Source organism: Struthio camelus, chromosome 3 (assembly GCF_040807025.1).
Source record: "Struthio camelus isolate bStrCam1 chromosome 3, bStrCam1.hap1, whole genome shotgun sequence".
In the NCBI taxonomy this organism is placed as follows: Eukaryota; Metazoa; Chordata; class Aves; order Struthioniformes; family Struthionidae; genus Struthio; species Struthio camelus.
Window position 1 is genome coordinate 111,845,907 of NC_090944.1, and position 13,958 is coordinate 111,859,864.

The following is a 13,958-nucleotide window of genomic DNA, read 5'->3' on the forward strand; positions in this document are numbered from 1 at the left end:
AAGTAACATGGCAGCAGCAAAAAAGATAAACTGTAAAAACAAATACTTTTGTTTAGAATAGCACGAAATGAGGATGGTAAAACACTGTTTTAACCTGGATGCCCCTTTTTGAGATATAGTGCTCTGGTGACAAATCTTTGGCTTTAGTTCTGAAAAGATGTACTCACCTGCCCTTTCTCCTAGACAGCTGGAGCCACATTCACAAGTGGAAGCATGTCGCTGAAAGGGAAGGCTATATCGTGGGCGATTTTATCCCACGGTGCTCCAGATGCTAAAAAGCCTGGAAAATACAACTGTCATGCACACGGTAAGAGAAAAAAGGCAGCAGTGGAAATGAAGAACTCCTTGTACCTAGTGCTAAGCCCCCAAAATCAAAGACTGGGGTCACATCAGGTGTACGCTGATGTTGTGTGGAAGCGTAAGGAACAACACGGGCAGATAAAAGAGCACAGACATGAGACTGAGGTGGCTCGAAACACGGAAGAAGGCGCTGCCGCTTCCAACCATCCGTGGTCTCCGTACAAGAGAACAGGGCGAAGAGGAAGGTAACCTCCCCACCCCGCGCAGCGCAGGGACGCGCCTTCAAGCAATACCCCTCTCGGCGGAGAAGCCGCGCTCCGCCGCCCGGCGGCCCGGGCCGGGGCAGCCGCTGCCCGCGCACCGGCGGCGGGGGCGAAAGGCGTCGGCAGCGGCTGCGTCAAGCAGGGAGCGAGCCGCGTGGGGACCAAACACTGAAGTTTCACCTTGCGGGGGGGAGAGGCGGGAGGACAAAACTTTTGTCCCCCCCCCCCCCCCTTTGGTGGGCAACTTCGCCCAAGTCTGCGTACGCGGGCGAGCGCCCGGCAGGTCGAGCCGCCAGCCCGCTGCAGCGGAGCCTTTTGCCGGCAGAGGCCGGAGGGGCCCCAGGGGGAGCGGGCCGAGGACGCGCGGGCGGCGGGTTCCGCGGGGGCGGGGGACATCGGCGGCGGCCGCCGCGGCAGCACCGCTCCGCTCCGCCATGTGCGCGGGCGGGGGAGGAGGCGTGTCCCCCGCCCGCCGCCGCGCCGCCTCCTGCTCGCCTCCGAGCCGGCACGGGCGGAGCGGCGCGCAGCCGAGCGGAGCAGGGCGCGGAGCCCCCCGGCCGCGCCATGCCCGCCGTCGCGCCCCGGCGGCGGCGGCCCGCGGAGCCGCCCGTCCGCCGCCGCTGAGCCCGCGGCCGCAGCCGCACTTGCGGGCGGGCGGGCGGGCGGCGCCGCGGGGGCGCGCAGCCTCCGCCGCGCCCCGCGCGGCAGCCGGGGCGCCCGCAGCGGCGCCTCCCCGCCCGCCCCGTCGCCGAGCGGCAGCCGCCAGCGGCGAGGGGCGAAGCGGCGGGAGCAGAGCCGGGGGCAGCCTGCGCCGCCCGCGCTGCCCCCCGCGGAGCCGCCCGGCCCGGCCCTTCCTCCGTCCCGCCCAAGCCATGAACTTTGGCAGGGGCCCCTCGGTGGTGTTGAACGTCGGGGGCACCCGGTACTCCTTCTCCCGGGAGGTGCTGAAGGATTTCCCGCTGCGGCGGGTGAGCCGCCTGCACGGCTGCCTCTCGGAGCAGGACGTGCTGGAGGTGTGCGACGACTACGACCGGGAGCGCAACGAGTACTTCTTCGACCGGCACTCGGAGGCCTTCGGCTTCATCATGCTGTACGTGCGGCACGGCCACCTGCGCTTCGTGCCGCACATGTGCGAGCTCTCCTTCTACAACGAGATGATCTACTGGGGGCTGGAGGGCTCCCACCTCGACTACTGCTGCCAGCGCCGGCTCGACGACCGCATGTCCGAGACGTGCACCTACTACTCGGCGGGGGAGCCGCCGGGCGAGGCGGCCGCCGGCGGCGGCCCCGTGGCCCCCGAGGGCAAGGGCCGGCGGGCGCCGGGGTCCGAGGGCAGGAAGTGGCTGGAGAGGATGAGGCGGACTTTCGAGGAGCCCACGTCTTCCGTGGCCGCTCAGGTCCTGGCCACCGTGTCCATCCTCTTCGTCATCGTGTCCATGGTGGTGCTGTGCGCCAGCACCCTGCCCGAGTGGCGGGCGCCGGAGAACCGCAGCGTGGAGGAGCAGAGCAGGTACACAGCAGAGTCAGTGAGGGAGCCCTCAGGGTAGGAGGATCCTTTATTTTCCCGCTGTCCGCTCCCCGTGTGTCCCGTCCAGTGTGTCCTGCCGCTCGTCGTGCTGGTCCGTAGCTGCTGCCGCCCCGCCGCGGCCAGGCGAGGCGAGGCGCCCCGGTGGCCGTCTCTGGCGCCGGTCGGGGCCGCGCCGCTCCTCGGCCGGCCGAAATCGGCTGAACGCCCTTAAAACTCTCGCCCGACAATTGAGGAGCCGGGGGCGGGGGGGGGGGGGGACAAGCGCTGCCGTGACACTCCGGAGCCCGGGTCCCCGCTGACTGAGCGCTGCCCTCAGGCAGGGCAGCAGCGAGTTACCCATCCCATGGCTCTGAACTGAGAGGGCAGGCGTCCGGGTGCAAGCCCTGCGGTGGTGCTGGGCGGGGGGCTCCGGCTCCGGGAAGCACGGAGAGCCCTGCCACAGCCAGCCTTTAGCCCCAGAAGGCAGGCAGGCTCACGGTACAGCAGGTGTGGTGAGAATATGGCTCCTTTCTCCTTTGTAAGGGTGCTCATCTGTTAAGGATCTTGGAGCGCTTATGCTCTTTTCCTTTTAAAAGCCGTGGGGCTGCTTACCCATGTATTGATGTTCATGCACTTGGGAAATCATAGTTTGGCCTTGCAAGGGTGAAAAAAGGCAGACTAAAACCCTGAAAGAAAAAAATGCAATTCCCTCCTCTCTTATTTTGCGAAAAGCACAATCCAATATGTACTCTATGTGTATTCATACAGGTCCTTCTCCTAGAGCAGATACAGTACATGTTACAGTTGTGATCTCGTAAAATCTTATATATGGCAGTAGCCTTACCCCCAGTCCTCAGATTCTCCATGTGGGGCCCCAGGAGATGATCAAATTGAGGATTAAGCTCTTGCAAATGGATTATATTGTGCCCCAGTATATGAATGTAACAGATGTTTATGTTTGCTTTAGATGAAACATGTTTAAGAACACTGAATGATGTGAAACACTCCTGCAGAAACCAGGCTGTGGGTTTATAAAGCTCAATCTCAAGTCTTAATAGTATGAGCAAACCCTTCTTCATCTTCCTTGTGATCTCTGCTTAGAGATCACACTGTAACTCCACTGACTTCAGTATCATTACTCTCTATTTTCTATCCTCTAGAGGACAAAATCAAGACCACTTAAGTGGGACTTCCCTCATAAATAAGGCTGACATTTATAAAAAAAAAAAAAGTAAATGTTTCTTACTTCTAGCAAGAAGAGCTTCTAGCTTCTCCCTTCTTTTAAGCAAGTACAATAGTCAACAAAGTTTCCAGCTTCTATTTATTAAAGAGACCCTACAGTGAAATCACAATCCTGTCATTACGAAATCACCATCTTCTTCCACCACAGATTTAATTGGAACGTGATATATTATAGCTTAGCAGCCAAATTAATTCCTTGTAAAGTATTTTCATTAACTTAATGGAAAACTGCACCTGTAATTCTGACTGTAGCTGAGCCAAAGAATTAGCTGTATGAACAAAAAGAAAGCAGATACAGATTGTGAAGCGGTTGATTCTTGGTTAGATTCACGTGTGTCAAAAGTTGCTTTTACAGGTTCTTCCAGTTAAAAAGCCTTATTTAAGCTTTGCATAGTTCCTCTTGTGTTGCAGTTACTTCAAAGACTGGATGCTCTGGGTGATCTTTTTGTAAGAGAGCAAATTTCTTAGATGCTGCCCATAGATCTGGGAGAATGTAAGCAGCAGTACCGTTCATGACTTTTGTTCGTATCTTTGTTCACATCTGCATGATGTGGAAGTTAAATTCTTTCCATAAGCGAAAAGGTAACTTGCAGGTGAACAAGGCAAATGATATGCAATTTTTTTTTCATAGCGCCTTTGTCTTCAGGAATGTGTGTGTATACACAAACACATAATCTTATGCCTCTGCATAATTGTGTATTAATACCAAGTGCTTGACGATTAAGGTCCTAAATACTTACGAGATACAGGGTAGCCGAACACTTTATAGGGCAGTGAGGGCTGCTTTTATAAATAAGCAAAAGGACTGCTGTCAATGATGGGCTCAGTTTCTTCAGTACTGATTGTAGTACTCTATGGAATTACAACAAAAAAGAGTGATAACTTACTATAAAAGTTGCAGTTCAGCAGTTCTTACCATGTTCTTGCAGAAGTCTCTTACGTAACAGTAATACAGAATGGTTCATTTCAGGTATGACAACCCATGTGCTATTACCGCACATGAATTGATAGTGATTTCAAGGTGAACACCTTGAAAACAGTTCCTTTCTGTCCACAGCTTGTCACCCTCTGAGGTGGTCTCCTTCTCTGACAGGAGCAAATCCTTTCTTTATCTTATATGATGTAACATGACTAAAAAGCCCATTGTATCTGGAAAAAAGAAGCCACAATTACTACTGAGTATACAGTTAAGTTACAACCGCTTAAGCTTGCCGTAGGATTTGACCGCACGTCCAGTTCTCATTTGACTTTATTCCCTTTTATTTGTGTATTTTTTTTCTTTGCTTTTGCTTGTATTTATTTAAATTAAAATTACTTAGGCTTATCTGAAAGTGTGGCCATAGGAATCACCCAGGATTGCCTGTAATTGAGCACTTTGGCAAAATCATCCATCTTAAGTGGGAATGCTTTTAAAAATCTGGCCGCTAGTTTCTGATATGTTCAACAGTTTGAAGCCAAATTATGCCTTTTTTTTAGCGGTGTTCCTCACTGAAATCAAGAAATTTTATCTAGCATAACAGTACAATAATATAAAATTTTTGCCATGAGAAATTGTGACATTAATGCTATATATTAGTGAGTTTTGACATATGGCACGGTAATTAGAATTACAGAGACTTTACATTATTCTAAAAATGTATTTTGAAAACTTTCAGAAGTGAAAATTATGGGCTTATCTAGAACTCCTCAGAACGTAGATTTTGGATGTAATTGACTTTGCAGATCAAAATGAGAGATACCGATAAGATATGAGAATTGTTTCAAGAAATTCAGTAACTTTGAAACCTGCTCTGATATTTTTAGTCTCTCATGTTCACTGATAAAAACAACTGCCCTTTCCTCGATATTATGTTATGTTACTTATGGCTTGGAGAGATGCCACACTGATAGTTTTTGTGGCTGAAATGTGGTGACTATCCACAGAACCAGTGTGGGCAGCTGCAGTGAAAGCAGCTCTACCAGTGTGTCTCCACCTTGGCAAAGAATCTTCTCTAGAAGTGAGAGAGTAACTATAACTTACTACATCAGTCTCTTTATGAGGTTAGAAATAAGGGTCACTACCGCTACCAACTAGTATTGGCTGCGTTTATTTTTCTTATGTGAACACCCCTTCACTAGAAAAGGAACAGACTGCATCAAATTTTTCCTGATCTTTCTGAGAAACCACTATGTTGTTAAGACTCTTCACTGTGACCAAACAGTTAAAGGGTGAACAGTCAATAAGACTATTTCTGATCCTTTGGAGTAACACCCTTTAGAGGACTCCAAGAGTAAGACTTTTTAAGGGGAGAGGGATGGAGAATCTGAATTTCACAGATACTAGAGACACTGACAGAGCAGAGCAGGAATCCCTGATTTGCGGAGGGAGGGGGTTCCCCAGAACCAGTCTCGGAATGAGTGATGCAAATGACAAAATGACATTTTAATGCATTATTAAAAAGATTTTTTTTTTTTTTCATTTTAAGATTTTGCTCTCTTCCCTGCCTTGGCATGTTTCACTTCTCAGAGCTAAAGATTTGCATCAGATTAGCACAGTTTAGGAGCAGACAGCAGGGACACCTGTCTCCCCTTCTGTTGCTTTTGGCAATTCCAAGTCATCTTTGCTCTCTCCTGAACTGTGCCAACAGATGCATCCTGAGAGTCTCTGATCAGGGACGCGTCTATAAACTCATCATAAGCATAATCTTTTGGGGAGTTTCTTAAGCCCTGCAACAGCAAGTCATCTGAAGCCACTTCACTTAAAGCCAGCACAATGTTATATTTCTGTAAACTGTTTTTCTAATGCTAAATACAAATAGCTTGTTACCACAAGGAATAGACTATTGTCCCTTTTCCACTTACTGAATCGTGATTAAAATTGTATTGAAATAATCCCTCAGTTATCAAACGTATTACTGCTGTGTTCTTAAACAAAAGCATACAAACACAGTGACTTTTCCAAAAAGCATCTCTTAAACAGCTACCAAGGGGATTTTTGTCATCTCTGCAAAACATCAGTTTAAAAAGTTACATTTCAGTTTCAGAGGAACAAAAGTGATACTTTTAACTTTGTGGAACTTTAGAAAACCCAAATATTCATGGCCAGCATCTGTTCAGAAAACCAAAAACTTACTCCTTCCTTGGATAAGATCTAACCTGAACACTGCATATAACGCTAAGTTCTGAAAGAACGAAGATGAAGACACCCAATTTAAAAACAAGGGTGTGGACTCTTCTGATGAATTTGAGAGAGGTTCAAAATTGTGGTACAGTTGTTCCAAAATAGAGATAACACAAAAAGGACATGTATCACTTCCCAGCCACAGGAGAACCTTGAAGAGCTTGTCAGGGTTAGGCGCTACACACATGTTCAAAGAAGGTGGAAAAGATGCTGAGGACCCCAGGGCTGGGATGTTTATGTCCACGCATCCCATGACAGCTGTGAAAGACATCTGGCTCTTCCTCCAGGGGTTCTAGGACAGATTTCATTATGTCCTCCTACATGAAGACAGGCACCCGTTTCATGCATCAAGGCATATTATTGCTACCAAGACAAGGACAGAATGGAAAAATGCCAGCAAAGTTTTCCATGCAGTGAAACTAGCCGTTGTATGGCCCTTATTCTCCAGTTTGTAGCCAGACAGAAATTCTCTTGATTTCAAAAGGACTGAAAAACGTTATTTGCTGAAATGACTAGTAGTCTTCCTAGGCAGGATGGCTGTTGCATGGACGTTGTTCTGTTTTAATGTGGTTTACACGGAAATAGATTTGAGCAGCTATTTAACAAAGCAGTGTTGGCAGAGTTTAATCTTTAGTCCTGTCATATTGTGTCTTTAATCGTATTATCCATTTTCCTCATGTCCTGTAGATGTGTATGTTTTATTTACAAGCTTAATTGCTAATAGGGCCACTAATGAGTATTTTGGGCAGATTTCAACCAACTCACCAGAAGATATTAAAAGCATAAAAATTGGCACTTTGGGGTGAAGAATAATACTAAGTTGAAATGCAGTTTAAGACATTCACAAGATGATCTTTTTAGTATAACAAACAAGTCTTGTTAGTGATTGAAAAAAATTCTGAAAAAGTTTAACTCAGTGTATGTAAAATAGCTTATTCTGAAAGGAGGTTATCAGATGGAAGAGAAAATTAAACAGTGTGGATTGGATTACAGAAGAAACGAAGCTCACAAAGGCTTAACTTTCAGTTTATGGACAAAGAAACTCATTAAAGCAATCTTGAAAAGCTGTTAATTACCAAGAGGCTTAACATTTTAAGAAAAAAAAACCCTCTTTCCCTTGTCCCTAGACCCCTTTTCGGTCTAGGACAAGGAAGATCTTGCAAACAGTAAGTTTACACAGAAATAGCTATTTTAAAACTAAACTGATGGGGAAAAAAAGCAACCAAAACTGTGATGGAAGTTTATAAAATAGGCACTACATTGTACCAAGTAAAGCTTATGATTTAATTATATAGCTACAGATTTTAAAATTGCATATTATTTCAGGAGTAGACAATAACAGCCAGTCTGTCATGTGAATATGCAGCAAATATTTTAAGAACTGATTACAGAAGATACAGTAACCTTAGTCTTCCAAGTGAATGCATTTTAGCTGGCTTTAACTTAATATTAAATTAAGTTCTCTTAAGGACTACCTGTTAATTTTGGTCTCCTCATTAGACGTTATTTATCCATTAACAAGTGTGTAAGTTAGTTATAAAGATAAATCAGTTTAAGAAAGAGAGAGGCTTGATCTGAAAGTGGAAACTTAGTATGTAGCTAATTTTCACAAGAGGCTAGAGGTTTTCAGTTCTGCTTGGAGAAGCATTTACTCGCTTTGATGTGATTGATCAGGACTGCTGAAATCCATCTATAAAGGTAAAGAGGAGTAAAAAGAGAGGAGGAATCAAACTCTTCGCCCTGGTGGCTAAGAAGTAGGGAGAAGGAAGAAGAGAAGTAAGAGAGACCCTTTTTCATCATCTTCTCCCTAGCCAGGACGTGTGTAATGGATGGGAAAGATGGCTAGATATTATACGGAGAAATGGAAGCGCAAAATATAATGGAGTGGCAATAACGCATTTCACACTACCTTGATCTTCTTTGTCATTTTTGCATCAGTGATGTTCTCTAGGTCTCTTGAAATCTGTTCTACCACAAATGGATCTGCAGTCCTAGTGCAGCGCAATTGATTTAAGAGTATCTCTTCAGCTAAAAACTGCCAACAGAACTCCAGAGTAAAACAATGCATTGATCACATTTCATCTAACATCAATTTTTAGTGGCACAACTATTCCCCAAAGTTATACCAGACCACTGAATCTACACTGATTCGTAAATAAGATTTCTACTGAATGACAAAGATCTGGACTTGACTTGACTTCCTTACAGCTTGACTCAGGGATAACCTGCTTAATTTATGGTAATGGAGTAATAATATCTTCAATGTCCTCTTCCATCAGGAGGAAATACTAAGTGAAACATCTTTAATTTGTAAAATTAAGAATAGCTTTTTCATTTCATAGGTCACAGGCAGAACTACCACATGAATTTCGTAAAATGTGATGGAATAGAGTCTGTTGGAATTGTAGAATGTTCCTAGCTGCAACTTTATATCCAGTTACAATTTTCTTTCAAGTATTATGAGAGATCCCTATTAGGCAATAACCTATAAGTACATTCAGGCTTTATCAGTGTGTCCATTAGCATGATCTTGCTGCTTGGCTGCTTTTTAGTAGAGGAAGTCGTACGTATTTAATTAAAAAAATATTTCTTCATCGTGTTTAATAAGAATGAGAGATAAAAGCCTACATTTTAAAGATAACTTATCAAAATTTTTTCTTGATTTTTCAACACAACGGAATAATAAATTCAGAAAAGATGTTATCCACATTTATACAAAAACTTTCATATAACAAAGTACATGAGCATTTTGTTTTGAGGACATTATGAGCCAAACATCATCTTAAGAAATCAAATCAGCACCTGAGGTATCACTTATTGTCATTATTAAAGGAAGCACTAGTATTTTCAAAAGCCTAATTTTTAAGAGAAACCATAATTCCTAAGAGAGAAATATTTGGATATTCATAGCTCTTTGCATCAAAAGTTGCTAACATAGGTATTTTATAAGCTCTTTATGAAGAAAGGCTACTTGCTTACAGAACTTTCCTTGCTATCCATGCAACAAGAATAGCAGTATCTGATTTTAGGTGAATAGTTATCTCTAAGTAGTTTATTTATGTTCATTTAAATTTGCTGTGGTTGGAATTAAAGTGTAAATTATGACATTATGTCAACTGACAGTTACTATTTCCTCCATTTTTAGCATAAAACTAAAGAATACGATAGGAACAAAAAATTGTTACATTTTAATGTATGAAACGCCTATAAAAGTTAGTTTATAAAGTTTATTAGTATTAGTTACAATGTTACAGAAGACTACTGTCTTCCTAACAGACCATTGCCTCAGTAATATCAGCAGATTTCAGAACTGGTAAAAATATATGCAGACGTGTTAGGGAAAAAAAACCTTTTAGTTTCTAAATGACAATTGGATGATTTACTTTCGAATTAATTATTGTTACTACAGATAGGATCTTGTTAGGGTCTCTTGCAGTAGGAAGAAAGGTCTGGTTTCATGTAGTGTTTTCAAATCTCGAATCTCACGTCAGCTGCAGACCTGTTGGTGTATGACAGCACTAGTGATTGGCTTTTACCTTGCTGAAAACGTTTGTGAAATGAGATAAGCCAACAAAGGAAAGAGGCTCCCACAGGAATACCTCCCATTCCCTCCTTTATTAAACTAGTGAGCACAGTCTGAATTCTTAAGAAAAGGGTTATTTTCAGGTCCCATGCTGAGATACTTGGTACACAACAGTTACTGAACAATTCTAGAGCAGCATTGTCATTCAATCAAGTCAGAATGTTCTCAAACCTCGTTCACTGCACTAGGACTTTGAAATATCCAAGAATGTACTGAATTCACCTTCTTAGACAGCAATACTTTCTTTTATCAAGACCATTGATAAATGGTACTTGGCAAGAAGACAATCTTGCCTACTGCTTTGGTTACCTTGACGTTTTTGCTACAACACAGTTTAGGTGGGATTGCATTTAGAACAAAAGAAGAATTTCAGCTAATGCAGAGGCAGAGTGTAGTGTGTACCCACTGGTGAAGAATGTAATACTGGCTGTATTTATTGGCTATACCTACAAAGTTCTGAAAATAGGCTCTAGGTGAGCCCGTTTGGGATGCAAATAAGATGGACTGATTTATGTTAGATCACAAAGACTCAATCTGCATGGGTGGTCTAACAAAAGCTGATTTCCACCTACGCTGTCTTCACTTTTATTTTAGTTTAGCAGTTTAGTTCAGTACACTGCTGTTAGTAATTAGGCAGTTCACTGATCTGCAGTCCTTCGCCTTCCTAGAGTGCATCAGGCCTCCCAGTTAAAAAAGAAAAAAAAAGAAAAAGGAAAAAAAAACTGTTCTAGATTATGTTAGACTTTGACATCACTGTTTATTTCCTGTAGCATTCCAGATTTCTTAGGAATATTTGCACAGTATTAGGACCAGCAGCAATTTATAATTCTATGAAAACGATCCGTAAGTGAGTTCTTAGCAGACATGGGTTTAAAATTCTCAGTAGATCCGCAGGTTAATTGCTGAAACTTGGTGCTACATGCTCAGAATATGAATAGTGTGGCTTTCTGTTTGTTGTCTGTGAAGGTCTGAATGTCAATTTGGTAATGTCCGTGGACAAACCAAGCATCCACTACAGCATTTTCACAGAACATAAATACTGTACTTTGTTTCTTTTGACAGGATAATTGAAGCTATCTGCATAGGCTGGTTCACTGCAGAGTGCATTGTGAGGTTCATCGTCTCCAAAAACAAGTGTGAGTTTGTCAGAAGACCTCTCAACATCATTGATTTACTGGCAATTACGCCCTACTACATCTCTGTTCTAATGACAGTTTTTACCGGGGAAAATTCGCAGCTTCAGAGGGCTGGAGTCACCTTGAGGGTCTTAAGAATGATGAGGATTTTTTGGGTGATTAAACTTGCTCGTCATTTCATTGGCCTTCAAACACTTGGTCTGACTCTAAAGCGTTGTTACAGAGAGATGGTGATGCTACTTGTCTTTATCTGTGTTGCTATGGCAATTTTCAGTGCACTTTCCCAGCTTCTTGAAAACGGGCTGGACTTGGGAACAAAGAATAAGGATTATGCCAGCATCCCTGCTGCTTGTTGGTGGGTGATCATCTCTATGACCACGGTTGGTTATGGTGACATGTGTCCCATCACTGTACCGGGAAGGATTCTTGGAGGAATTTGTGTGGTTAGTGGCATTGTTTTATTGGCCTTGCCAATTACTTTCATTTATCATAGTTTTGTGCAATGTTATCATGAGCTCAAATTCCGATCTGCTAGGTACAGTAGAAGCCTGTCTGCTGAATTCTTAAATTGACCAAATTTGCGTTCTGTTGTAGTTACTTGCTAAGCTTTGTCTGAGAAGAGAACGGTGGAAAGTCCCTTCATGTGTCCTCCTTTACTGGATGGTCCTATGGAACAACATTCTCGCCAGCCTGGAGAAAGCCCATCACCATTCAGACAGGAAGGATGGCCATCTGGCTTGGACACCTTGTAGGGAGAGGGAGTGATGTCTAAAATTTGAGAGAATGAAATAACAACAGAGGACTCAAAAGTCCTCAGCCAGGCCAGTGCGGTCTTCAGTTTGCCTTTCCACACAAAAGCAGAACAAAAAATGGGCTTAATACTGAGATTCATCACTCCCATAAATATATCTCATATCATGCTAAGCAATGTGTAGCAGAAATTTTTCAAAGATTTTAAAATCTAAATGCCCCTTAGAGGCATTGAGGCCTTCTTGACCAAAGTATCTCCGCTTTTCATGCGGATAAGCAAATCAAATATTGAAGAAGACTCGCTGCTTCTTTTGAGCCTCAAGACAGATTAGATCTGGTTCTGCCACGTAAACAAGATGAAGAACATGGGTCTGCAGGGCAAAAAAAATCTTAGGACCTGATTCTGATCTTTGATGAAGCACACAAATCTTTAGTAAAACCAGTGAAGTCAGTGGCATTGCTCTGAATTTGCAATGGAAAACCAAGATGAGTATGTGCATCTCTGAATGCTGTAGCACGCACTTTCTTGATCACAATTACTTTTTCCTCTGGAACAAGCTCTTTAGTTGAAGCAAGCATCGTACTTTACAAAGATCAGCATGAAAATATATTTATTAATGCTTGACTCTTTTGGTAGCTTAGTGGGGGAGCTATCCAAATTTTACTTACATTTTCAGTTGAACTTCATCCACCTGAAGATATATATATATCAATAAGCATAGATTTTTTTTTTCCATTTAATTAACCACATATATTGTAGCATAGTGAAAGTTCTCTAAGAGAAATTATACAATTCCATCACTTGAAACAGTCTGGAGAAAGCACTATAAAACAAGAATAGCTGCTCCCTGTCAGATGATACTCTTCATCATCTTTAAATTCTGTGATCCTTATTGAAGGATACGCTTTAACTTAATGGAAGTTTTAAAAACAACTGTAAAAAGCCCAAAGGATAATTGAAGAAAGCAAAATACAAAGTGGGAGCTGCGCTTGGCAAAACAGTATATTCTCCAATGTAACTAGAAAATTAAAATGAATCAAGTTAGGTTCTGAAATATTGTACACTACATTTCTTGTGTAGTACTGCTTCAGTAGCATTGTTCATTATAATTCTGAAAGGCTGTCCTGTAGAACTGTGCAGTTAAACATTAAAACACATTTAGGTACCAGTAAACATCAGCAGGGAGCTTTCCTATTAACATTGAAGTTAACAGTCATCAGCATAGTTGAATGTGTGCTTGCCTGAAAATAGCGCAAAGTATTTACTATTACTGTACTGCAGAAGCATCTTTTATATACATATTTGTTAACAGCTTTAGAAATAAAATGACTATCACCTAGAAAACACAACTCTTGAATTGCTCGCTCAAATTAAAGTACGAGATTGGTGAGTAACCAGTACATTGAAGCCTCTACCATGGAAGAGCACTTGATGTGAAAAAATTCATTAGCATTTTAAGTAGTCTTAGTCTTCAGCAGTCTTAAAGAAAAAGAATTATATTGCAAATGGTTTCTGAAGACCTGAAAATGATTTCAATAGCCTTCCCACTGACAAGCTTGACTTTTCCTTCTGTAGTTTTTAAAGAACACAGTTTTAAGTAACATTACAGACATACCACTGTTTCTTGTCACTGACACGTACAGATGCTTAGAAGGTCAGCTCTGTACTGCCCTAGACTTCTATATGTATGGCTTTTACATCAGCATTATGTAGTTCAGAAACCTGCTTTTGCATTCCACAGAGTGGGGAATATCAGTTAAGCAAAAATTTCTTAGGTCAGATTCACACCTGATGTTTGTTAGACAAGTATTGACTTCAGAGACACTTAGATGATTTATGCCAGCTGAGATGCTGGCTCGGTATTCCTGCACATGGAGCTATATATATCCTTCTTATATTACAGTCAGTTGAAATGTTTTTACCTCCTCACAAAAAAAATCCTCCTTGACAAAATTTAAATTTCAGACTTTAATCCAAACACAGCTGTTGAAGAAAATAACATTTTTGTCTTCTAAT

At 42.9% G+C, this 13,958-nt stretch overlaps 1 protein-coding gene across 2 annotated transcripts; it reads left to right on the forward strand.

Annotated features, from left to right (window-relative positions):
• Window positions 1–1,352: 1,352 nt before the first annotated feature.
• On the forward strand, window positions 1,353–13,273 carry KCNG3 (potassium voltage-gated channel modifier subfamily G member 3). 2 transcript variants are annotated; one of them, XM_068939704.1, is made up of 2 exons: window positions 1,353–2,106; window positions 11,118–13,273. In XM_068939704.1, exons 1-2 carry the CDS (start codon window positions 1,436–1,438, stop codon window positions 11,761–11,763), a joined length of 1,317 nt encoding a protein of 438 aa, XP_068795805.1. In that variant the 5' UTR covers window positions 1,353–1,435; the 3' UTR covers window positions 11,764–13,273. The 2 variants fall into 2 exon arrangements, with proteins under 2 accessions (XP_068795805.1, XP_068795806.1); XM_068939705.1 differs by having other exon boundaries at window positions 1,353–2,073.
• Window positions 13,274–13,958: the final 685 nt, after the last annotated feature.

Coding starts and splice junctions, on each gene's coding strand:
- KCNG3 (XM_068939704.1), top strand. CDS start 1,436: ATGAACTTTGGCAGGGGCCCCTCGGTGGTGTTGAACGTCGGGGGCACC. Junction 2,107..11,117: donor TCAGTGAGGGAGCCCTCAGG/GTAGGAGGATCC, acceptor TTCTTTTGACAG/GATAATTGAAGCTATCTGCA.